This window comes from Dermacentor silvarum, chromosome 9 (assembly GCF_013339745.2).
Source record: "Dermacentor silvarum isolate Dsil-2018 chromosome 9, BIME_Dsil_1.4, whole genome shotgun sequence".
NCBI classification, from domain to species: domain Eukaryota; kingdom Metazoa; phylum Arthropoda; class Arachnida; order Ixodida; family Ixodidae; genus Dermacentor; species Dermacentor silvarum.
This window is the reverse complement of record NC_051162.1, coordinates 74,729,981-74,756,484: the sequence shown is the minus strand read 5'-3', so window position 1 is coordinate 74,756,484 and position 26,504 is coordinate 74,729,981. Positions and strand designations below refer to the sequence as shown.

The following is a 26,504-nucleotide window of genomic DNA, read 5'->3' as shown; positions in this document are numbered from 1 at the left end:
TGCGTCTTGAAATAAAAAACCAATTCCTTTCCCTGTTAGCTTTTTTCAAGAACATGAATAGTAAAACACGTCTAACGAAATAGAATTAGCGTAGCTTACACTGGAGGCACAATGCTAAAGAGACAGCGGGCCTGATGGGCACCTAGGTAGTCCTGGCTTTTGGGCTAGGCTAAACTACCAAGTCGTCCACAGGATTTCCCAGATTGTATTTGTTATCGGTCGATTAGCGATTAGGTATTGATTTGTTATATATTGGCTATCGCAAGGTATTGGCACGTATTTGGGCTGGGCTAAGCACTACCAAGTCATCCCCAGCTTTGCCGGAATGTATTGATTATTCATCAATTACCGATTAGCCAATGATTGCCTATCGATTGAATATCGATGACTGACTAAGCTTTAGTAGTCCCAACCAGGCTTAGCTAGACTTAGCCAGGCTCAGCTTCGCTAGCCTAGACTAACGGCCGGCTTAAACAGCGCCGCTGTTAATATTTCCAATAGAACGTTACTTTTTCCAATGGGAGAGTAAGTGTGCCGGCGTGAAGTTAGGTTTGACACTTCGTTTCAAGCCATTTAATTCTCAGACGATCGAAAGTATAACCTACACTTCGGAGAACATGTGCCGTGTTTTAGTTTCATAAAGATTCAGCGTGGTTTTTAGAGCAGAACATCGTAGTGTTTGAAAGAATAAAGTGCAATTTTGAAACTTTCATATTGCAATTAGAGTGTAGCGTGATCATTGACTACCAAAAAACTATACAATGTAGCTGCAAGATTTTTCACGCCTTTATGAGTAGACAGCTAAAAATTGTGTCCTGAACCTACTGATATATTTCTTCTCGCTGATGAATATTTCTGGGTATACCTCACAAACTTACTTTTCAGGTCCGACGTACGGTACAATCGAGGCTGCAGTCGTTGTAAGTTCTGAATTAGCTTCTTCCTTCACGGAAATGGCTGGCCACGAGCATCGACACCTCCTTGACTACTTGCGCGTCTTATTTTCGGCCGTGAGTATGATTGAAATGAATTTAAGGACTTATTACCGATTGCAAGAGAACAATCGTATCATAATTCCTGCATCTGGATAAATCATTTTGGTGTGGGTGTTTAAACTAGTGGTGGAAAGAAACTTGTGTAGTTGATGATGTACTTGATAAGTAGTTTATGAAGTGTTAGTATGTCTTTGCACTTTTATTGAAAGTACACTACAATGTAGTATGCATCTCTATTCACAATCTTTCTACTCGCATTCCCAGTAAAGCAGATGATATAGCATTGTTTTTAAAACAACTCAATCACGAAAATCAATAGCCTTAGCCATGGAACATTAATGTACCTCGCACATGAGTAAATTAAATAGAAGTTTGAAATAAGAAAACAAATCGATACGACCACAGCTCATATCAGGTGTTTCTAAGAAGGCTTTAGTTGTTATTTGAAACTAACCGTTTTGAAACAAGAGGACGGTTGCTTTGGAGAGAGGCTGTCAGCGGTGGCGCCTATGAGATTACCGCTGGCACATGGTGCATGATTAGCGGCTACGCAAAGGACAAGGACTAAGGAAGGCAACAAACAGGGTGCTGAACTGGGAACTGGAAGTTTATTGAAAAATGAAAAATGTGCAAACATATGAACACAGCTTGCATCACGGGATTTGCAAACAAAACGCTATCAGCAAGAAGTGACGTGAAAGCATCCTCCTGTCACGGAATCTTATATTGAGTAGTTCAAATCAATTACATAACGGTTACACGTGAAGCGGGTATAGCTACTATTATTACAAAAAGACATGCACGTGCGCTCAACTTAAATCTAACAGAGAAACCTCACACTCGAGTAACGATACATACAGCTAACTCATGCGTAACCTGTCTTAATGATATGGAAGGCTTAATTTCCCTCGTCACTTTACTCGGTGTTTAAACAAAATAGCGATATTTTGAAATAGTTGTTTGCAAGCGAAATCATAGCAATTTACTGACAAATGTCAGTATGCAAATCCCCATATATAGAGCCATTATGCTCTATTATCCTGACAACATGTTTGTCCAATGTAGATCTGACAGCAGGAAAAGGGATTTGAGTACACGACGTTGGTGGTTGCTAATTACTAAAAGTTCAATAGGAACTTTCTCGCTTATCATTTTAGTGTGCCAATTGTTTTACCGGAGTTAACTCGAGCTCACCGTACCAGCGAATCAAATTTTGTATTTCGGAAAGTGGTATTACACCCGTATCTGTTCCCCCACAATTTGCAGCTCTCAGAGCATGCGAAAGGTAAATTCGAAGGCTGAATGGTGCCCGTAAGCACACCCCGTGTGGCACCGTCAATATTACGTCACTTCACGGCTGGAAACGAGTGCATGACATGGTGGCTCCATCTGCAACGCCGTTCCGCATGTATTACCGATGACTAACGACCTGATGAAGCCGCGTAGTGCTGTAGCAGCTGCGCCACGCAGGTGGACCCGCCGTTTGGTGGCGAAATAGTAGCAGTGCCTCCCATGAGCGGTTACGCATGCCCTTCAGACCCCGAGTTGCACTCCAATTTTTCAGGAGTGATGAGCGCCCTAATATTAAGCTGTAACAGAAAATTACCAGATTTCATGTAATTACCAACTAATTACTCCTAATCGCCTGCCCTCCCATTGTCACCACCACTGGCAATGTTCTCCGATGGAACCATCCTTTTGATTTGATACATATTTTTAATATCACTCAAATGGATTCGTAGAAACGCTCTGAGTAGTACGGTGGACGCTCAGCTGCACGAAAGCAATGCGGTAGTCATCTTGATGATATGAGTCACTCCACGCCAAAGATACTAGCCTGAAAAATGGAACTTCTGAGGTTTCTTTGTAAGTTATTATACGCATTTGTTGGGTATCCTGAATGCATTCTCAAAATATTTTGTAACAAAAACAATGTTTGGGTGCCCGAGCACTATTCTAATTACAGACTCAAAACCTAAGAAAACTGTTAAAAATTGAATAAAAAACAAACACTTCAAGCCTGATTAAGCGTAACCATAAATTTTGTCCACTGGACATGGAAGGATTGCACCTTATACGTATTACGCTCTTCTAACTGCTATTTTAAGTGCTCTTCCCCTCACTTCGCGGTTTGTACCACTCTGGCCGTCCATTTATGTCGCAGCAGGATCTTCTCGACGATAAATTTCACCAATTTGGCAGCGCCTTTGTAGCCGCTTAGCGGGTTAGGTATTCGGTAGCCACGATAACTCACTTATTCCCCTATAAGCCCGTCCTGGCCTGCTGGAATGCTCGGCAACGTGGTTCCATCACTTGTAGTGATCGCGCAGCGTTTGTTGTTGTTATACCTCGCTGATAGTCTCGGGATATCTTGACGTAATGAGTGACGTCAGTGGTAAGGGGTGGCGAGTAATATGTTTCATGTATTCTTGCAAGCGTACGGAGCAATCTGACATATAATAGGTCAGATCACCATACTGGATGCGCAGAACGCCTCGGTGCTTAGCTGAAGGCATAACGAGAAGATAGTGCGGACTGGTGCGGTTCTCTTTATGATGACGTCGTTATTTAGGAAACTCTTAAGGCCATATGCATTTGTGTACCCAAAGCGAAAAACCGGTTCTTGCCTTTCACGAGTCGGCATCAGCATTCCTTTGCCCGAATTTGTAAGTCACAATAACGTCGAATTCTTGGAGTCGCAAACTTCAAGGTGCAAAGCTTCTTGAAGGTTTCTTCAAGTTTGACAGCCAGCACAGGTGCACTAGTCCCTTAGGACTGAAGATCCTGCCGCATAGGTAAGGCCACAAATTTGTCGTAGCCCAAATGATAGCGACGCCCTTTTCCCAACGTAGAGTAATTGGCTGCTGCTTTCGAGAGCTACCGACAAGGGGAGATATGCCCCCGTCAAACCCGCCTCTATTTTGAACTAGCACAGTACCGAGGCGTGTGCTCATTGCGTCATTGCAGATATCGGTATCGGAGTCTTCGTCGGAGAATGCAAGTACCGGTGGCGACTGCAGGTTCAATTTAAGCTCTAGCAATTTTTGGATGTTGGGCGTTTTGCACTTGAATTTGACGTCCTATTTAGGGGTGGCGACGTTTAGCTGCGGCATCAAATGCCTATTTATATAAAAACGTTGTGAGGCGAGGAGGTGGTAAAGATTTTCGACGCCGCTCGACGAGTGTCCCGTTCTGATCTCGTCGAAAACCTCCGAGCCGCCCCCAGAGGCATTGGTGACAGCCACTAACACCGCGCGCGTTTGATGCGAACGCGGGCAAAACGCCGACGGTGTCCACAACAGCCGGTGATGCTGCATGTCCAAGTTTATACAGCTGCTAAAACTACTATCCTTACTTCGTATAGCTCTCTGCTAATTTGCCATCGCAATTTATGCTTCGCCTTTCGGGTGAAACTGCGACAACTTTTTGAAGTACCTTACAGACCTGTAGGGCCTGTAAGGTACTTAAATAAATGAATAAAAATACATTATACGGAACATCATGGCAACGCCGACAGCGAAAAGGCACCAGGACTGTCCATATAATTGGTATCGCATTGAAAAAGCCAAGTAAATTGAGAAATAAATAATTACGGGGGGCGTGGTATAAAGGTATGTACTGTGAAGAGCCTGAAGCGGAGACTCCCTGAAGATGAGGAAGAAAACGACCGATACTGGGGCTGGGGGCGCAGAGGAAGAAGTTCAGAAAAATGGTGGACTAAACAGACCGTCTCATTATTATTTCCTTACATTTTTGGCGCAGCCGACAGGATCTCAAGCTGATGTGGGTCCAGATTGAAACCGGCCGACACCGTAATGGACGCGGATACGTCCAGAGCTACCAGATCGATGGTGAACAGCCAGTAAGCTTGGAACCTGGATCCAGCTCAACGGAGTTCCTTGCTTGAGTCGCGACCAAGTCGGGTACAACTGTGACCGAACTTCTTGAGCAAGGTACCGTGAAGATTTTTGTCAAGATGGAAGGCTACATTAGGTTCTTCCAACCAGCTCACCTAATAGTCGCTATAGAACGTCAACCAGACTTCACCGTAATAATTCTGCAGCTCATCCTGACTCAACGCGAACAGTTACAAACCCAGACACAATTTATGTCTGCTATGGTATAAGCAATACAGCGTAAGAATTATCAGCAAGGTGACACCGCAAAACCAGACATGTTCGATGGCACATCACCAGTTCCAACTACGTGGCTGGACTTGTATGAGTACGCTTGTGTGCAGAACCAGTGGGTGACTGATGAAGACAAGATATTTAACTTACGCTTCTTTCTGTATGGTACTGCAAGGAAGTGGTACGACATTCGGATTGTGGAACAGGTTAGCGAGAAATGGAGTGAATGGAAGAAGAGCCCGCTGTCCTGTTTTTCTGTAAATGTAGTTCAACAATGGGATAAGGCAATAACATATAAGCACACTAGTAGAAGTCTCCGTAACTACCATTTTGAAAATGGGAGACTACTTCAACTCGCCGATCCCAGTTTACCAGAAACATCAGTCGTACCTCTTCGGTTCCTTGGTATGAGTAGAGAGTGTCAAACACAACTATAGTCCCGACAGGTCAAGACTGCAGATGACATTCTTTGCTGTCTAAGAGACATTGTTGTAGAAACCACATCATGCGGAAGTCAGTGTGGAAACCTCGCCCTCAGACAGCCAAACAGCTATCGCATAACTCCACCAAATACGCTACACAGGTCTAAACGTCCAACTATGGAACCGCCGAATATACCTAACCATGGTGCATCTCAGTGACCCGCAGTACCTGAAAAATATGCGACTGTATATCTGATGAAGAACAACATTCTCCGTGCGAGAATGATAGTAAATAGAAGGCAAGTAGATGTTCTTGTGGATACAGGCGCGTCCGTAAGCTTGATAAACTCAAGTTTGGTGGAGAAAAGTCAAGTTCACAAGGACAAGATTATTGAGGTGGGCAGTTATGATGGAAAAGCCAGGCTCCTAGAGGAGTGTGCAACAACTCCAGTTGAATTTAAAGGTGTTACTATTCCCTATCGATGCAATAGTAATGAACGACGTCGAATTCCTGCACCTATTGTCAAGGCAAGATGTGAAGCTTTTGAGGGTAAACATCTCTTGGGAGGACAAACTGACTATCGATCACGAGCGAGATGAAGATAGCAGTGGAACGAGCGGAAGTCTCCGAGTTGTGAAAACGTCTGGGATGTTCTAAGTACTACCCAGAACTGGTATTCATTGGGCCTTACCCTCCTACAACGTCATTTATTGAAGTACCATTTAACCTACGAGACACAACTGGTGTCCATGAGAAACCTTAGAGTATATGACACGAGAAAAAGATGTGGCTGAAGAAGGATCTGCAGCTGATGATTGCAGCGGGAATTATCAGACCATCAACTTCGACCTATGCTTCTCCCCTTACAATAGTGCCAAATGAAGATGCAACATTCAAGCTTTGTACTGATTATCGTTTGATTAATGAGCAAACAGACCTGTTTCCGTTTCCTATGCCGCGCATTGATGACTATAATAATGAAACTGGGGGCTGTCACTGGTTCTCAAGAATTGACCTTTGTAAAGGGTATTGGCAGATACCACCCCAGGAAGAGTACAAAAAATTGACGGAATTTGTGACGCCATTTGATATATATGAATATAATAGGCACCCATTTGGCTGGAAAAATTCACGAACACTTTGTTGGATCCCTCCCAACACACACAGGCGATGTGTTTGTCTTCTTTTTTCTTCTACGTGCGTGTGTTTTTTGGGCTACAAGAAGAAATTCTGCAAGCATGTTACACCAACAAGCCCAAATGTTTACCCTGATGTCAATTGGTTTCTGCTCTAAACGTCCGACTTCCTTGCGTGCAATGTCTAGTAAGAAATCACGGCTGAAACCTTGTGCGTATGAAAGAAGGGTTAGCACTGTGAGCGCAGAGTTAAGCCGTAAAATATTGTAAATGTAGTAGAGCATAAACAGCCCACTACCATGGAAACATGCAAGTATGATGCACGTAGTTTTTTTTTATCCTATAACGCAGCTACACTTCTGCAACCGATGGAAGTGTTCTTATTTAAGGTCAGATGTAGAATTGGTGTACCATTATTAGCTTCGCAACATTATGACCCGCATTTTTATTATTGGTGCGCGAAAAGCCTCAGGAAAAAATGGTTCAGTTAAAAATGCTGTCAATGTAATGTGCAATACATATTTTCGCATGATTATTTCTGATCATTTTGGATCCTTATCAAGGTCAACCTCAACCTGCAGAGGACTGACACAGAGATTCTTGACCTGCAACTTGTAGTTACTGACATTATAGTGCTCAAGGTAAGTTCATAAGGCAGTCTTCCTATTGTTCACAACAAATGTGCATTCGCAGACGAAAAACGTGGCAAAACTCTTGCGGTATTTTTTTCCAAAATTTTTTCTATTAGCGAAAGGAAAAACGTTTTCCAATAATGAAAATTTAGTATTTCTTTATAATAGCGAAAGGGACTTGCACAGCCATAGTCGTACACATGGTAGCTTCTTCACAAAATATAAGCAATTGCTGTCGATGTCATTTAAAAGTTAATATTACCAATGTTGGTAAATGAATAGAAAAATTCTGCTACTAATAACCCAGTATTATGAATAGTGTGATTGTTTTTTCCTTAGGCCACACCCAAATTGCATAGTTGCATTAAGTTGTGTGTGACGCCACGAACATTTTTCTCCGCTAGTGCTGATAGGGCAACCAATATGCGTTTACGAACGATACATATCTACGAAATTCATCTCACGAAAGTTTGGCTATCTCTCTGGCATTCCACAAATGAAATGACCTTTCACTTCTCTCATTTTACTTGAGGGTATTGTGCGATAGGCCACAACCTATTTTGGCCTCATCCAAAAGTGGGCACTTAATGGTGCCTTCACAACGTGGTCAGTTGGGGTGCACTTTCTAGTCAAATGAAAACATTTGCCTCATGCACTTCATCGGGCTATTGCAAATTGAAATGATATTCAAGACCACATAGCACGCTTATCAATCGACTAAACCATTTGCAGTAACGTGCATAGGATATAATCCTTCATTTGCTGAATGGTTTACTTTATTACCGTTACTTTTACATTTGTGTGTATATCTTGTCCTTGTAATTCGTGTTGTAGTTATTGCCCTGATAAGCTTTACGGAACCTTCTGAATGTCCAGTAAGTGATTGTAGGTATATCAGTATTAACTATCCAGTATTGATTCTTTGAAACACATGTAAAATATATATGGCTTCGTAAAAAATTGAACAATGGACGCATATATATTTGGCATATGTTACTGCGACAATAGTTAAGGGATTAGAACGGCGTTGTAATACGAAAATGTTTTATGCCGGGGTCCACCATGAACTACCTGTAATAGGTGTGACGTCGGCGAAAACGCTTGAAATATGCTCTCGTTTGACAGCGATGGAGCCGCCATCTAGAAGCAGCGAAGCGAAGTACTGCATCATCACACTAACCAGTGGCGGCAGTGAGCACTGTGGTCGTCTCAGCGCAGCAGAGGCTCCAACGCGGTGCACCCGGGTGTAGGCGGTGTAGGTCTGCTTGAGGTAGCGACGCAGTTTTCGCACATGGTTTCTCTTTCGCGTCCGATTAGCTTGTGACGCCTCGTCGCCCACTGGGTGCAGCTTCAACATGCATCATCAATGCTTACACGCCGCCCAACACTTCGCTTGCGATGGCATCAATTACGAAAACTGTTGCGCTAAGCGGTGCAGAAAGGCTACAATATCGACGCCGAATCTCGCTTTGATCTGGCCAGGCGCACGCCAGCGTGAAGCAGAACGCCTTCGCGCGTTCGTCGAAGCGACTCGGCAGTAGGGTACCGTGCTCCAAGCAAACCTGAAACACGGTCGCCTAGGACGTTGAACCGAGTTTCACCGTCGCCAGTAATTTGACCTTCATTTGAGCGCAGCAGCACTGTAGCCTTGGTAATGCATCCCATGGCTCGCCGCTCGCCTGGCTAAGAGGAGCGCCGCGCTCGAATATAAAAAAAGTCACAGGCCTGCGCGGCACACGCAGCACAGTCACAGCGTAAGCTGGTGGAGCGGCTCAAGAGTAGCTCTAATTTGGGTACCACGCACAACAGGGTCTTCGCGGCAGTCTGTTCGCCTCGTTTTGACGAGAATGATCTGAACTGTCTGCCAGGCGTCGACGGCGAGCTGCGGCTTGAAATGCTCTCTGCACAGCAGTCTGCTGAGCCCGATGAAGCCTTAGAACTGCAACTTACATGTCGGGTGCGCCGCCTTTGCAGGCACCTTAACTAGATGGCGCCACCCTACTGGTGGAGGCTCGGCAGCTCGGGAGAGCGTTGCTTGCGTGCCTCGTCTGAATCGCATATCGTCGTCTCCGCCTGTGGGCGCTGCGTTTGCAGGCATCTTACCTAGATGGCGCCACCATATTATCGGAGGCTTGAGTCGGCTCCCCCCGCGTGCTTGCCATATATATGGGTATTTTCCGCGGCCCGATACCAAGCGCTTGCGTGGCCCAGTGAAGAGTATCCGGCTCCCACACAGCGGGTGCGGGTGCGATCCCGGCGGGGATCGGGTACTTTTTCCGCGTTTCCGGTGATAGCGGTTACGCGGCGGACGCCGGCGGTGGCATCGTCGCGACCCAAAACGGCTATTGGAATGAGCCTATAAGTGGTTCGCCGCCTCGAGCTCCGCCACCGCCGCTGCCGGTTTAACGCATGCGCTCTCCGCCTCTGGGTCGCCGCCTGACCACGTGATTAGCTGCGCGCCTGGCTAAGAGGAGCGCCGCGCTCGCCTACAAAAGATTGGCTGTGGGTTAGCTTTGGTTAAACCTAGTGGATTAGCGATAGCTACAGACCCCCGCCTGCGCTTAGGCTTCACGTGTAGTTAGACATGTTATTACACTTAGTGGTTTCCCACTAGACTAAGAAAGGACAGACGTTGTGGTCAACCAATAGGTAAAACTGTATTTTTCTCACCAATGAATACGCTTCTATGATCCGTAAAGTAATGGGCTTTTGTGGCGACATCGTCAATGGCGTAGTTATACTCATCAAAGTTCGGCTGAAGATCCAGGTCCAAACTACTTCCCCATTGCGTAGTGCCCAACGGCAGGTGCGGTGGCCGCGCGGCGACCGCGACGAGGCGAGTTGCCTGGAGAATCGAACCCCATGGTGTGACGTCACACAGAGGGCGCGGAGAGCGCGCCAGCTGTGGCGGTAGCCAGGCAACGGCGGACGCGCGCCTGTAGGAGCGGTGGCCGCGCGGCGACCGCGACGAGCCGAGTTGCTGGAGAATTGAGTGCCGTGGTGTGACGTCGCAGTGAGGCGACGGCGAAGAGGTGAAAACCTGGCGTAATGTAGCTATCGCTACAAAAAGAGTCAGTGCGAGCTTGGCATGGATGAGAGCGATGCCGGGCCGTCTTCTCGGAGCGCTGCGCGGGAGCATGAGAGTTTAAGCCGTCGTCGGCAAGCGGCGTCTGACCACCCTGCGGATATCGCGTGGCGAGCTGCTTCAATGGAAAGGGTCGGGGATGCCAAACTCGCGACGCCGACGTGAGAGACTGTAGAAGAGCGAGCCGTTAGGCTCGCAAAACGCCGGGAGTGGGACCACAACCGTAGACAACAGCAGGTTTTCGACGAAGAAAAAACGAGATTTCGCTTTGAATATCCAGGGTTAACTGAGCTGAGCAAGAAGCAATATTTTCCTGCGTTTTGCGCTGCAGCTGACAGTGAGTTCACGCTGCAAACATGCAATAACTTCTGTGAAGACACCTTTCAATTTCATGTTCAACCGATTCATCCTTTTTTTCTTGTCCGACCGTCCTTTCCTTTCGTTCCTTCGTTCAACCATTCTATTTCGCTAACGACTACCATTGTCGTTACCAAAGACGCACAAGGGCGATATTGTCGTCAGGATACTTCGTCATCCGTAGAATTTACATTGTCACAGAGTGAAGAAAAATGAGATTTATCCACAACTGCACTGATTGTGATTTACACACAGGCCAATAAGCAATGTACACTTGGCCTCAAAAGTGCTAACGATTGCTTGATAGCGCATGGTCTCGCTGGTGGAGTAGCAAAATCATCGGATAAACTTACCATTGACGCTCATAATTAGAGGCACTAAAACAGAATCATACCAATGCCAGGTGTTTGAAGTAGTGTCTCTACATATTTGAAGTACCCTCAACAGTCACCTCAAAACGCGCTGCTAAATTTCCAGTGAGTTTTACAAAAGAATTCTTGTCGCTACAAGGTTGGCAAAAAAAGTGCTGCACAATTAGTGGAATGCTTTGCACTGCCCACAGACTCTGAGAGCGGTGGCGTCTGTGCATGTATTTTGGAGGGAAGAACAAGCAGTACTATGGAAGACAAGGATTACCTACATGATGTGGCTTTGCTCAGAAATTGTTCTTGAGAAGATGAGGGTGTGCGCGCGTGCTAATCTTCGTTATCATGATCGTTGCGGCACAAAGCAGGCGTACGTATCAATGATGTGTGGTAAATAAGTCAACTTCAACTTCAACAATGTCTTAAATCTACAATAGACGAAGAGTCCAGAAATAGGAGGTTTGTGAAAACCATTATTGAAAGCAATGACAACGTCAATGTTAACAGCGACTCCTCTGCGAAGCTGCTACGTTGTTTTACATAGTAGGTCACAGTATCCTGAGGCGCCAAGTCTCTAGTATAGTAGTACTGTAAATGTAAAAACAAAATAACATCTCTGTAATCTTGTAGGTGCACCGGCGTCACTTCGCACATGGCATCAGTTTAGGTGGCAGTTTCGGCCTCAGAGTGTAATTAAGGGTTCCACGCGAGACCTTCATAAGGAGTCGTTAAAACTTAAAAACATGAAGCCTTTCGCACCACAATTACCTCCTCGGATCTGGGTCAAATATTATGTCACACAAAAATAATTTTAAGAAGTTTGTAGGAGACATCAAAGTTGAAGGCCATCTGAAATGCCACGCAGCTGTCGAATATGGGCAGGTAGAGACATTGACGGTGTACTGCAGGACAACGGAAACAAATAGTTGTGACTGTTTTGGACAAAGAAACCAAGATAAACATGATGCATCAAAATATTGAATGAAATATTATCATCATCAGCCTATATTTATGTCCACTGCTGGACGAAGGCCTCTTTCTGCGAACTACAATTACCACTGTCTTTCGATAGCTGATTCCAAATTGGGCCTTCATATTTCCTACCTTCATCAGCCCACCTAGTTTTCTGCTGTCTTCGACTGCGCTTCCATTCTCTTGGTACCCATTCTGTAACTCTAATTGTCTACCGGTTATCCATCCTACGGTTTACATGGCCTGCGCAGCTTCCTTTTTTTCTCTTACTTAGAATATGAGCTATCGCCGTTTGCTCTCTGATGCACACCGCTCTCTTCCTGTCTCTTAATGTTAGGCCTAACGCTTTTCGTTTCATCACCCTTTGCGTGGTCCTTGACTTGTTCTCGTGCTTCTTTGTTAACCTCCAAGTTTCTGCCCCATATGTTAGCACCGGTAGAATGCAATGATTGTAGACTTTTCTTCTCAACGACAGTGGTAAGCTCCCACTCAGGATTTGGCAATGCCTGCCGTATGCACTCCAACCCAATTTTATTCTTCTGTAAATTTTTCTCTCATGATCAGGGTCTCCTGTGTGTTATTGAGCTACATAAACGTACTGCTTTACAGACTCTAGAGGCTGAATGGCGATCCTGAATTCTTCTTCCCTTGCCAATCTTTTGAACTTTATTTTTATATTCAGCATATTCATCTTCAACATCACTTTTACGTTTTCTTGGTTAAGGTCCTCAATCATTTGTTGTAATTAGTCCCCATTGTTGCTCAATAGGACAATGTCATTTGGAAGTCGAAGGTTGCTGAGATAATCGCCGTTGATCCTCACTCCTTAGCCTTCCCACTCTAAGAGCTTGCATACTTCTTCTAAGCATGCTGTGAATAGCATTGGAGAGATTGTCTCCTCGTCGGACATCTTTCTTTATAGGTAATTTTATACGTTTCTTGTGGAGAACCAATGTAGCTATGTAATCTTTGTAGATATTTCGCAACGTATTCACGTATTTCTCCTGTACTCCTTGATTTCTCAAAGCCTCTATGACTGCTGGTGTCTCTACTGAATCAAATGCTTTTAACAGCGGGGCTGTTTAAGCTTTTGGTTCCGCCGTGGAGCGTCAGCAGAATACTTCGCCTGGCGATGACGTCACCGCGCGTTGCTGGCAATGCCTGACACAGCTGGTGCGAGGCGTTGCTAGGCGACGACGTGACCTCATCGCTCGGCGAGGTTACCACCCTCTCCCCGGTTCCCCTCGCCACGCGCGAGACGCAGCCACGCCTCGCGCCGGACTATAGAGTGCTAGGCTTTCGCTAGCGTGTTGTCCCCTTGCCAGGCGCGCTCGCGCGTCAACGCTACGTGGCTTTCGTCGGCCGCGCCTTGCGCTTGAGTATAGAGGGCTGCACTTTTGCTGGCATGGTCTGATGCTGCGCATGGTTTCCTGCTGCGCTCTCACTGATTCCATGCTGCGTACGTATTTCACGGCTTCCTCAATTTTTCGCACGTTATAATTTCGAACGTCCCTTACTTTCTTTTTGTTAATCAGTTTTTCACAGTTCAGCGAATTCTATCTGTTCTCTTGAGTTTGACACTTTCATGCTTTGTCCTTTCTTTATTAGGTCCTTTCTTACTTGGGAGAGCTTACCTACTGGTTGCCTTGGTGCCTTACCTCCTACTTCAATTGCTGCTTCTGAGATCAGCCTAGTTGCGGTTTCATTCATTACTTCTATGTTATATTCATATTTCTATAATAAAGCTGCATATTTGTTTGCGAGCACCAGCCTGAATTGATCTCCTTTTACCCTTACTGCGTCTAGGTTAGCCTGTTTTGTCTTGACTAATTTTACTCTTTCTGTCTTCAAACTGAGGGAAATACTATGCCTCAATAATATATGGTCACAGTACTTTATCCTACCTAACACTTCTATATCCTGCACAATGCTGGGATAGGCAGAGAGCATGAAATCTATTTCATTTCTTGTTTCTCCATTAGGGCTTTTCCAGGTCCAATTCCTGTTGCTACGCTTTCCGAAGAAGGTATTCATTTTTCGGAGCCTATTTCTTTCCGAGAATTCTACCAACATCTCTCCTCTAGTGTTCCCAGAATCGATGCCGTAGTTGCCAATTGCTAGCTCACCAGCCTGCTTTTTCCCCACTTTTGCCGTCAAGTCGCCCATGACTACAGTATAATGAGTTTCAACTTTTTTCATCGCTAATTCAACATCTCTCTAAAATTGTTGTATTTCTTCATCATCGTGACTGGAGGTTGGGGCGTAGCCTTGTACTACCTCTACTTTGAACCTCACATTCAGCTTTAGTACTACGACTGCTACCCTCTCATTATAGCTGTAGAATTTGTCAATGTGGCCCGCTATGTCCTTATGGACTAGAAATGCTACTCCAAATTCTCGCTTGTCTGAAATACCTCGGTAGCAGAGGACGTGGCCGTTACTCAGCCTAACCAGTTCTTCAAACCTCACTATGGCCGATAATATCCCACGCAAACACTGATAATTCCTCAAATAGCCCTGCTAAGCTAGCCTCACTCGAGAGCTTTCCCGCGTTGAACGTTATTAGGTTCAGTTTCCGGTGGTGGCATGTCCTTATCCAGAGATTCTTAACATCCTATGCCGCATCGCAGGTCTGACGGCCGCCTTGGTCAGGTGCTCCGCAGCCGCTGGGGACTGAGGGCCGTGGGTTAATTGCACCAGTGATGAGGGTGGTAGTGGCCGAATACTGCACCAGGGAGGCCAATTCCTGTTTTGGTGAGAGAGTGCCTTTGTTGAAGCTTAGTCGGCCTTCCTAATTGGGTGGAACCTGTACTAGTTTAGCCCCACTAGCTCTCGGCAATTTTTTTCCGGTGTGCAGGCGCCACTCCAGCTTGAAAATGTAGTGCACTGGAGAGGATTCGAACCTATACGACCTTTGGATTGAAGCCCGGTCTTCTACCTCTGCTCCACGCCACCACCCGAATAAATATACTTGCTCGTAAATAGTAAGATGCTGAACCGCCACGACAAAACTATAAGGTTACCATAAGCATTTCGAAAACAACTGTGAATTACTTGTTCTTTAAAGCTCTGCGTGTTAATTAAATAAACGTAGCCTACTTCGATAACGGGAGTGTGAAAGTGGCTAAGGTCTGTCGAAGTACGTCGTTAGAGTTCGACAACATGCGGTACTACGTCCTACAGAATGAAAGTTATGTAAATCATTCAACAAAAAATATCATAACGTCTAATCAACACTATTCCTTCTGCAGTATCACATCAATATAATTACTTTTTAAATGCTGCATTATAAATTTTTATATTTACAATAAAACGTTTTTACCGCTCCCTTCCCATTAAGAAACCGCCGAACAGCTGCTGGCTTCTACAATTCGCTCATACCTGATCTGGAAGCATTCAACTAACGCAAACAAACTAGTACGATGGTGGTCATCACCGTGGGATAATGCTACTGTCACTATAAGTGAATTCAGAGGCGAAATGATTGCTGAATTCTGATATATATATTTTGTACTGATCGATAAACACTGTTGTTAACAATAGAACTCTTCTAAATGCACAAAGCCACCGCGCGTTTGGCAGAGAAATCTCCCCACAAGAATAGAACTGAAAACGTCAACATGGTAATTTATTAGCAGAAAAAGCTTTGCTTACTCCTTTCAGAAATGAAAGTTCACGTTCTTATTATTGCACATATGGACACTAAAATACACTGTTAAATATTACTCTTAAAAATCTACTTAAATTGAAAAATTGAACATTAAACAATAAACATTAAGCACTAGCATCTTCTTTAGGTGAACATCGAAGTTAAGCTTTAAAAAGACAGATGTTTGAAGTTAAAGCATGTAAATGAAAAAAAAAATGTGAGCACTAGTAAAGATCGAGCCAGCTCTTCCTTTACAGGCAGAGCGATTTTCCAGCTTAGATCTAATCACCTACACGCTACTTGCAATGAGGGGGAGTGGTTAAATAGGTTTATACGCGGTTCTGCAGTAGTTTGGTTCATTGTGCTGTATCAGAATTATTTGTGTGTTTGACTGAAATTATTTAAATATTCAATGTTTACTTGCAGGAATATTCAGAATTTCTCAACGAAAGGTTCTCAAAGAACCATGACCTAATCGCAGCGAGCTCACCGTTTCGTTTGACAAACTACATGAAGACCCAGCCCCACGTATTTTTTGGTATCGATGCAGTGTTATACCTTAGCAGGTATGAAATCTGCTTATTATTTATTGGCATGCCTGATATGTGAAAAATACATTGGAAGAAAAGAAAATACTGAAACACGTCAGTGCCTAATGGGACACCTTTCTTGTGCTGCGTGTTGAGGTTAATGGAAGTTATAATTATCGGATATTGTACGCGCTGCATGCGTACATCAGAGTGTAGGACCGACCAACACGTCAAATGATAAGATTTCATGCAGTATTGGCATGGTACCAGGCCAATCAACACACACACATATATATATACAGGGTTTTTTATTTAACTTTAGCCAAACTTTATAAATATGCAAATGCCACGTGCCTGGACAGAACCAAGGTAGTGTTGTTTGCCATCGCTTGAAGATACTCAGATTATTTTGTGCATTCCGCCGCATTTGAAAATGAGTTCTAATTATAATGAACTTCTCAATGTTTATATTTACATAAAATGTGTCATTGAAACGATTGTAGAGACACATGGGAAACTACCGACACAGCTTTCTGTTGCTCAATACGTGCTACATAAAAGTTATTTTCCTAGTGTGAAGGATGCCCGCGAGTACACGTAAACTGCCTCGAGCGGCCAGTCGCACAACAATTTTTTTGTGTTTTCGGGGGCGTCTCCTTACCTTAAACTATGACGATCCCTTGAAACTTGGGAAAGCGCTGCCTTAGGCGCGGGTCCTCACAGCCACCCACATGGTTTACCTCTTCCGCCACCACAGAAAGGACGTTTCTTTCATTTGCACTTCGAGTGTGAGGACATCGCTTCGCGTCCGTAACTCATAGCAGCAATCCGTCTGTTTTGTTCTATCGTTGTGCAAGACCCCATATTGAAAAAAAAAAGAAATGTGTATTTTAGTTGTTTAATATCTTTTTTTCGCTAGCACTTTGTTTGGAGCGACATGTCCGTTCCACGTGTCTTCTCTTTTTCTAGCACATTGGTAACAAACGTTTTCTTTCGTCTGATGCACTCCGATGAAGGCCGGGTCAGCGGCTGAAACGTTTGTAAGAAAATTGTATTTTTGTTGTTGGAGAGCGTGTATTTCTTTTATGACTATTTCTCTGGGTTCAGTCCACACTTCGTAATCGACTATATATATATATATATATATATATATATATATACAGGGTGTTTCCGCTAATTTTACCCGAATTTTAAAAGTATGCAACTGACAAGTACCTGGACAGAACCAATATTATCTTGTTAGCCGTCGCTTGGTAATACTCAGATTATTTTTCAGATTCCGCCTAATCAGAATATTTGTCCTTATTATTTACTGAACTTCTCAATTATTATTGTGAAATGAAAAAATGTAATGGAGAAAATTGTAGACACACATGGGAAACTACCAATACAGCTTTCTGTTGCTCAATACGTGCTACATAAAAGTTATTTTCTTAGTGTGAAGGATGCCCGCGAGTACACGTAAACTGCCTCGAGCGGCCAGTCGCACAACAGTTCTTTGTGTTTTCGGGGGCACCTTTCACGCTGAGAAAAATATTTTTAAAAGCACGTATTCAGCAACAGAAAGGTATATCGGCAGTTTATCATGTTGCTCTACAATTTTCTCATTGACATTTTTCATCTCACTATAATAATTGAGAAGTTCATTAAATAATAAGGACAAATATTCTGATTAGGCGGAATCTAAAAAATAGTCTGAGTATTAGCAAGCGACGGCAAACAAGACAACATTGGTTCTGTCCAGGTACTTGTCAGTTACATACTTTTTAAAGTTCGGGTAAAATTAAGGGAAACACCCTCTATATATATATATATATATATATATATATATATATATATATATATATAGTCGTATAAAAAGTGTGGACTGAACCCAGAGAAATAGTCATAAAAGAAATACACGCTCACCAACAACAAAAATACAATTTTCTTACAAACGTTTCAGCCGCTGATCCGGCCTTCATCGGATTGCATCAGACTAAAGAAAACGTTTGTTACCAATGTGCTAGAAAAGGAGAAGACACGTGGAACGGACATGTCGCTCCAAACAAAGTGCTAGCGAAAAAAAGATATTAAACAACTAAAATACGCATTTCTTGTTTTTTCAATATGAGGTTTTGCACAACGATAGAACAAAACAGACGGATTGCTGCTATGAGTTACGGACGCGAAGCGATGTCCTCACACTCGAAGTGAAAATGAAAGAAACGTCCTTTCTGCGGCGGCGGAAGGGGTAAAACATGTGGCTGGCTGTGAGGACCCGCGCCTAAGGCAGCGCTTTCCCCAGTTTCAAGGGATCGTCATCGTTTAAGGTAAGGAGACGCGACTCTACCACAGACCTGCTGTACGAAGGGGGCAAGCGACACAAGAGCGGCTCCAAACATAGCAAAAAAAAGAGAGGACATGCGGACGTGTAAGCACGTAGCAAGACCGTTTTACTTGCGTTGTGGTTAAAGTGCAAAGAATTTCCTTTCAACCATAACAACATGGTTCTAATGAGAAGGCAAGTATGTGAGTTTCCCTTACTTTGACTTACACCCGAGATGGCGGAAAAGAAGATAGAAACAGCAATCGGCAACTCTCTCATACTAGTCCCGTAGTGGGAAGATTTTATATCCCAACGCACATTCATAAAAGAAAAACAACGCATACTGACCCATTATTTCCTGAGCAGGCACTGTCACTGAAAATATATCGTGCTACAGTTCACAGCCTAAACCACGCAATGACATCTACATTTTCGTCTTTTGTAAAAGATACCAGCAATTTTCATTCTGACATCATGGACTTAGAACTGCCTCCTGAATGCTTACTTGTTACCCTTGATTTTTGTTCTCTGGACACAAATATCCCTCACGATGATGGGATAAAGGCTGTGCTATCAGCATATGAAGCTCGCCAGTCGATGAGCCTGTCGACTGCTATACGCTACGGACACTTCTTCAGTTAATCATTGAACCAAACAATCTTGAGTTTAATGTGTCCATTATGTCCAAGTAAGTGGAACGTCACTGGGAAGAAGAATTATTCCTAATTACACCAATATATTTATGGCTGTACTAGAAGAATAATTTCAAGTGGCTTCCGCTAAAGCCACTCTGCTACAAGCGTGTTATTGATAATATCTGTGTGATTTGGCCTCATGAGGAAACAGATCTTTTAAAAGTTATACCTGACTTCAGTCGTGATCATCACACTTGTTCATTATTTAACCATTGCTCGCGCAACAGCGTCAGCTTTCTGGACGTAAGTCTCACTGTCGGGGGGCAGATTAACTACGAAACTCTTGAGGAAGTGAACGGATATCCCTCGGTATTTACATTTCTGGAGTATTCATGCCAGACACCATAAGACGGGCATTCCATACAGCCAAGCGCAACACTTTAGGCGTATGTGTTCGAACAACGAAGATTTCAGTGCTAATTGCGAGCTAATGAAAGACAACCTTCAGAAGCAGAAATACCCGCAGCAGATAAATGATGATGCTGTGACTCGACCTGGAAAGCTCAACGAGGACGACATACTCAAATCAGAGTCACCTAATATGCTGCATAATGCACAAATCTAATCCTTACAAACACTGCGTCGGTGCCGATGGTTTCAGCTATTCTTAGAAAGCACCACAACGTCCTTGCTCAAAGTGGTCGCATTAAGCGCATATGTGCAGAGCCGCCTGCGTCTAGTATAGGAAAAATAAAAATTTACGTGCTACTTTGACGAAGTCAAGCCTTAATCCTAGCCGTGGCGCAGGCTGTATGTCTTGCAACAACTCCCGTTGCCCGGTGTGTCCTCCCGTGAAAACTACACAGAAAGCATTCAGCACCACGTCCAACTTCTCTATTCATATTACAGGAAACTTTACATGTGACCCGGACAATGTGGTCTAACTGCTTTAATGTACTAACTGTAATCAACAGTAAATTGGTCGGACATAGACACCTTTCAGGATATGATTTAATAACCATAGGTCACACGTAAAAACTCTTTTCAATCTTACCGTATTCAAATGCCGACCTTCCTGGTCACTCGTTCAAAGACTAAAAAGCGACAATATTTGAATGAGTCTTGCGATCGCACAGCTATTACAATGTTTGTGAGTCCTATCTAATTTATACGTTTAATACCACCACCTCGGGTGTAAGTGAAATCAAGGGAAAATCACGTGCTTGCCTTCTCATTAGAACAATGTTGTTATGGTTGAAAGGAAATTCTCTGCAATGTAACCACGACGCAAGTAAAACGGTCTTGCTTCGTGCCTACACGTCCGCATGTCATGTCTTTTATTGCTCTGTTTGGGCCGCTGTTGTGCCGCATGCCCCCTCCGCATAGCGGGTCTGTGGTAGAGTGGCATCTCCTTAGCCTAAATGATGATGATTCCTCGAGAGTGGAAAAAGCGCTGCCTTAATCGCGGCTCATCACAGCTACCCATATGTTTCACCACTTCCGTCACCGTAGCAAGGACGTTTCTTTTTCTTATTTCGCTTCTTCGAGGGTGCGCGCAACGCTTCCTCGTCCGTGACTCATCGCAGCCATCCATGTGTTGTGTTCTGTCTATGTGTTAATCCCCCGTTTAGAAAAATAACCGTCTATTTTACTAGTTTATTTTGTTCGCTAACACTTTGTTTAGAGCCACATTTTATTTTAGACCCGTCTTGTCCCTTTCCAACACTTTTAGAACGAATGCCTTTTCTAGTTTTGTTCATTCCGATGAAGGCCGGGCTGAAAGAAATCCGACTTCTTTGAGCGACCGTAGAACAGAAAACTCTACGACGGCATGCAATTTGTCAAGATGGAGACCGTGGTACTAACGAGGTGACCGAGAACAGTGATTTGGTGTCGAGAGCAAAAACGCTTTGGAGATTTACCTTGCATGCCAGGTCACCGAAACACACAACAAGAATGGCCTATAGGCGGGCCGGCAGTCTCTCAAAGGTAGGTAGAAAGATAACGACGTCATCTAACTGGAAAAAACCAAGCAGAAAATTTACAGCCAGCAAGAGAATTTCTGTTATCCGCTCGAAGGTTGCGGGGTAATTAAAATATTCTCAATAATAGTATACGCATAACCTTGAACTGTTAACGTATATGCGGTATTACAAACGCAGTTTTCTCGTGCTTCATCTTATCAACAGTTATCGTTCAAAAACAGTAGCGCAGTTCAATAAAGGAATAGCACGCGGCTTTGTGGAGGTAGTCCAAAGCGTGACTGATTCAGATGAGCGAATTTACGCCGTCCTTCAATTGTGGGTAGTCAACACAAAAACTACAGCTGCCGTTCTTGTTTCAACATAGCACTGCAGGCGACGTCTACGGAATGAACGAACGTTATATGGTGTCTCTTGGGAGGACTTTGCCAACTTATCCTTGGATCACACTTCGGTGAGAGAGATAGGAACGGGGGCGGATAACGGTCGCGGCACCTGGATCATCTTGATGCTGGGTGATAGATATTTACATTGGAGAACAAATATAGAAGTCGAATATGGTACTGTTTGAGTGCACAATTTAGCAGGAAAAAGTTAGGTTGAGTGTATTAAATATCAGTGGGGACCATTACGGTAAAGGTTTAGTGCGAGGAACTGGTAATGATGGGGATGAATCCTGAAGTAGACGGAGTGTTGGGATCCAAGGTACGAATCTCGCAGTTTTGGGGAGCAGTGAGGGTGGTGAGTGACATGAAGTCTAAAAGTGACATAAAGTCGTAAAGTAAGGTGCGTATGCCATGTCGTATAAGGCATGTACTGCGGCCTGCACATGGCGAGTTTGACTCCGCCTAGAATTGGTGAATCGCAAAGGATTCTTTTTTGCCAATGAAGAGTGGCACACGCCAAGTGCTACCTATCCAGTGGCGCAAGTTGGAATGAAAAATGTTTATTTACTAGCGCCACATATTCAGTAGTACATACCTAGTGACCAAATTTGTTTATTGCAGAGTTGCATAATGCCCCTAAATAATACGCAATTTTCCAAGCTGGCGTGAGAAAGGTTCATTGAAAAGTGGCAAAAACCCAGTGTCACATGTCCATCGCTTTATGTTTGTCCAACGGTTGGTTTCAGATCCTGTTCCGTCACAAAACATCCTGATGCTCTACCTATTAGTGCACTCACCACCCTATGACTGAAGTTCGCTGGAAAAGAAACGATTAGCTATCAATGAACAAAGATACAAACAGACACATAAATAAACTACTGTAAATTTGGTGATGGTGCCTATGAATCCTCTTCACAAGCAAAAGAGAATATCTCACATGTAATGCACAAAAACTAAATACGTGTGCGTACAAGGACAAGCAAGAACGTATAAACACGGTTAGGTGCCGCTCCTAAATCTATAACATGGCGGATTCTGAGCGTTTTTGTTGGTGTATGCTAGACTCTATGAAAATAGGTACTAATAAAGAATAAAACGAAGAAGGGACACTATAAATGGTACAATAAGTTCTGTAAACAAAGATGAAGATGTGTAAAAATATATGAAAAAATGGAAAAAAATTCGCATTTTCATAAATGTTTCTGATTGCTGTATATGCAGGTCAGCCTACCTACGGTTTAATATTTGACCCTGAAGAGACTTTTGAGCTCGTGTATTTGGCAAAACTCGAATGGTTCTCAGCTGTCATGCAGGATAAATAAACCAAGCTATGTACGATATTATGAGCTAGATATGAGCTGAATACATTAATCCAAATAAAAGGAAACATGTCGTATGGCAGCCATTTCGAAAGGCTGCAAGCCACCCACAAGGTTTCAAATACTCCTGTCTCACTTCTTTGATGTAATCACTCGTTTTTAAACGGGGCTAGAATATCATCCAATGCGTCATCCACCTCAAATCATTTTTAAACAAATGTAGGCAGCGAGGATGGCCTGGCAGCCAATGAGACAGTACAGGTAACACGCTGCAATTACTTTCTCTGGTCCATGCTTGCTGATATATCTAAAGCTTACGACGGTACTCAGGCATTGAAATGTTTAATGATCAGTACGCATAGATTGAAATGTTACAGGCGGAGTGCGTGGCCACCCTCACATGCTGCGCCACCATAGGATGCTCGTGTAAGCTCGGTGTGAGATGTTTGTATACCGCGAGGTTGAAATCTTTGTTGGAGCAGAAGTACTGCTACCGATTGCCTGAGGGCAGATATGTGGTGCACCACAGACTCGGCTTCACTGACTCTCATGGCTGTTCCACTGTCGCGTTTCATGACATAAGTATCGAACACCACGAGTGACTCTTCATACCAAACGCAGTATCGGCCTGTTGCTTGATACATCCACAACTATTCTCTAGAACGTTCACATTATGTGTAGACGAACGACCTGTTGTTTCATTTACGTCTCTGCGCGTGCTATCACCGGAATGTTCCTTCACCCCTTCTCGGTTTAAAAATCTCCTTCATACCTATGAAAAGGACATTGGACGACATCCACAATATCCGCTTTCTAACCTAGGTGGACGCACTCCCACTCGCAGGGAACTGGAATTGGTGGCATTTACAGGAAACCAAGAAGAGCCTCAATGGAAACGCACGTTCTGCCGACCTAGATATATCAACTGAAAAATCGTTTGATGCGCATGTAGTCAAAAAGTCAAGCCGAATAGTGGCTTCTAAGGCAGACATTAAAATGAATATTTGAAATACAGCTGTAAAGGAAACCCGAGATTTGCGGGTGCTTAGAATAGAAGTGCAGGAGAGGGCAGTGGGCATGTCTGCAATTAATAAACAGAAACGATGTCGGCACTGCCCCACAATTCCACGCCTTACGCTCATCCAAATTATAAAGTACACGGCCATATTAAACCCTGCAGGAAGTTCGTAACTCGGCGGAAGAAGGATATATTCCCTGATATACAATTTTTTGCGGCGGCCACTCCTCTTCGGAAACATTTCAATGGAGGGCCCCCTGTCTCCCTGACACAGAATAACGTCCCCTTGTGGTGGCTGCTGTTTGCCTGACACAGACTAATGCACCCTTGGAATGTTCATTATGTCTATGGCACATAATGACGTTCCCTTGTGGTATCCCCTCACTTCCTGATGGGAAGAGACGCTCCTGCGCATGTGATATTATACATATCCTACCACAAAGAAATCTTCAAGCCTACGCTGACGTAATCAGTCGGCTTGTATAGCTCATACTGCTGTCGCGAAGCACCACTGCGTGCTAAGCATGAGTTGAATGATATTACCTCACGGATCGGGTTCCATTTTATAGGCCTTAGTCATCCCCAAATAACGTGTACCTGCACCTATACTTCTGATACGTGGCCTTCCTTGTTACTTTATCTAAAAGCCGAACCTGATGTCTTCAAGTACGTCATCGTGTTTCCATTCGTGAACGACTGGACTTCCTCACTGGGAGCATTGATGTAACGAAAGGAAGTACCCTAAAAATTTCAAATCTGTCGACAGCTACAAAGACTGAAAAGTCATCGCAGGTCAGGGTTGGAGTGCATTAATTCAGCAACATTTCGGCTAACTCACCAGTCACTCTTTGGCACGCCAGTCATCTTACTTGTTGTAACCTTCAAGCTTTCGTCCAAGTGCAGAATTGGAGTAGTAGGAACGAGAAGGACAAGTACTACGGAAGGGAAGGAAGAGTAGTAGGAAAGGGAAGTAACAGTAGTAGGTCAGGTACACACACGACAAGCTTCGCTCACCCCCATTTTCTCCACAGGGGAAGGGCTGGTGATCTTTTTGACTGACATACACACTAGTCTGCTTTCTTCACCACAAAAATTTTAGTCGGAAGAAAGTTTCTCTCCGGAGGCTTGGGCTGAGTTACCGTTACATGTATCGAGGACATGCAAATCATCACCCTGGAAAGCCTTCTAAATGTCTGCACCTATGTCTATGGCAGGCAGTCATGTCGTTGTGGGGCTGTGCATTGCTTTTACCTTTAGGCTCAATGTGCCTTCGGAGGCCAAACTTGCATCATTTTTAAGAGGGGAAGGCACGTTAGATACCGCTCAACAAATGCGCTAGCATGCTTCTGCCGTACCTGCTTCACACACGGTTTCTTGGGATTATTTCATTCCGTTTTCCTAATTAGTTATTGCAATACGCCTCGCAAGTAATCCACTGAATAAGAGAATATAATAATTAAAATATCTAAGTTACGATGCCAACTACTTATATACATGGTAAAAATAAACGGTTATAATTGTTCAAGATCCGTGTATTACACAGTTTATGAAATGAAGAGTTTAATCTGATGGTTAATTGATAACTGAATCTCGAGAGTGCTGTATCAACTTGATATATCATAGCAATATAAACGATATTTGGGCATCGATTGAAGTAACGAAATCATTTAGATAGTACAATGTGCAATATGTTGTTTACCATTTATTAATTTACAATGGTTGCCGCTATACAAATATCATAAACCTGTAACAATCTTCACAATTTACAGCCGTATGTTCGGTCGTCAGGATAAAGGACGCACCACCACAGCCAAAGGTAATGTCGGTTTATTTATAAAAATATATTCAACTGCGATAACTTGTATGGACAAGATAAAGAATATACAAGTTACACAAATTGTCAATCTTCAACGAACATAAATGAGTCATATTAACTAAAAATGTTAATTATATGGTTCTCTAATCGGAACCTCTTTAGTTATACGTAGCACAAAACCTTCAGCAAATGTAACCGCGGATCGTAGCCGCAAGTGAGAAACCTGTGCGCCCGGGCAGCTGAATTGGCCGATAAAGTGCTACAGCTGTAGCCAACTGTAGCACGGCTACAACTGTGGCCGAAGACGACGACGCTCGGATGCAACGCGGGCGGACTCCCGCGTGACTGACGACATGGCCACGAAACTTTAGCTCCTGAAAGCAAAAATGGCATTTCTCCGGCTTTAGGGTGAGGCCGGCGGACTGTATAGACTGCAGAACCGCTCAAGCCGTTCAAGGTGCTCTTTAAACGTTGCAGAAAACATTATGACGTCGCCGAGATAGACTAAGCAGGTTTTCCACTTCATCGAAAGCACGGTATCCATAAGCCGTTGAAAAGTAGCAGGTGCAGAGCATAAGCCGAAAGGCAAGGCGGTCTCTCAGGTCTACTTCAATTTGCGAATACGCGCTTTTGAAGTCCATTGAAGAGAAATAACGAGCGTTCCGAAGTCTATCAAGTAAATCGTTATTGCGGGGAAGCGGATACACGTCTTTTTTGTCACATAATTTAGCTTTCGATAATCCACACAAAAACGCAGGCTGCCGTC

The 26,504-nt window shown here is 43.9% G+C and overlaps 1 protein-coding gene across 3 annotated transcripts in view; it reads left to right on the top strand.

Moving 5' to 3' along the window:
- Positions 1-26,504, top strand: part of LOC125940100 (venom metalloproteinase antarease-like TpachMP_A) — a 212,640-nt gene that overhangs the window by 148,700 nt on the left and 37,436 nt on the right. For all 3 annotated transcript variants that reach the window (XM_049655773.1, XM_049655774.1, XM_049655772.1), the window contains 4 exons: positions 886-1,010; positions 7,248-7,325; positions 16,171-16,310; positions 25,692-25,738. In XM_049655773.1, the coding sequence (XP_049511730.1) occupies positions 886-1,010; positions 7,248-7,325; positions 16,171-16,310; positions 25,692-25,738 (390 nt within the window). The remainder of the gene's footprint in view (positions 1-885; positions 1,011-7,247; positions 7,326-16,170; positions 16,311-25,691; positions 25,739-26,504) is intronic.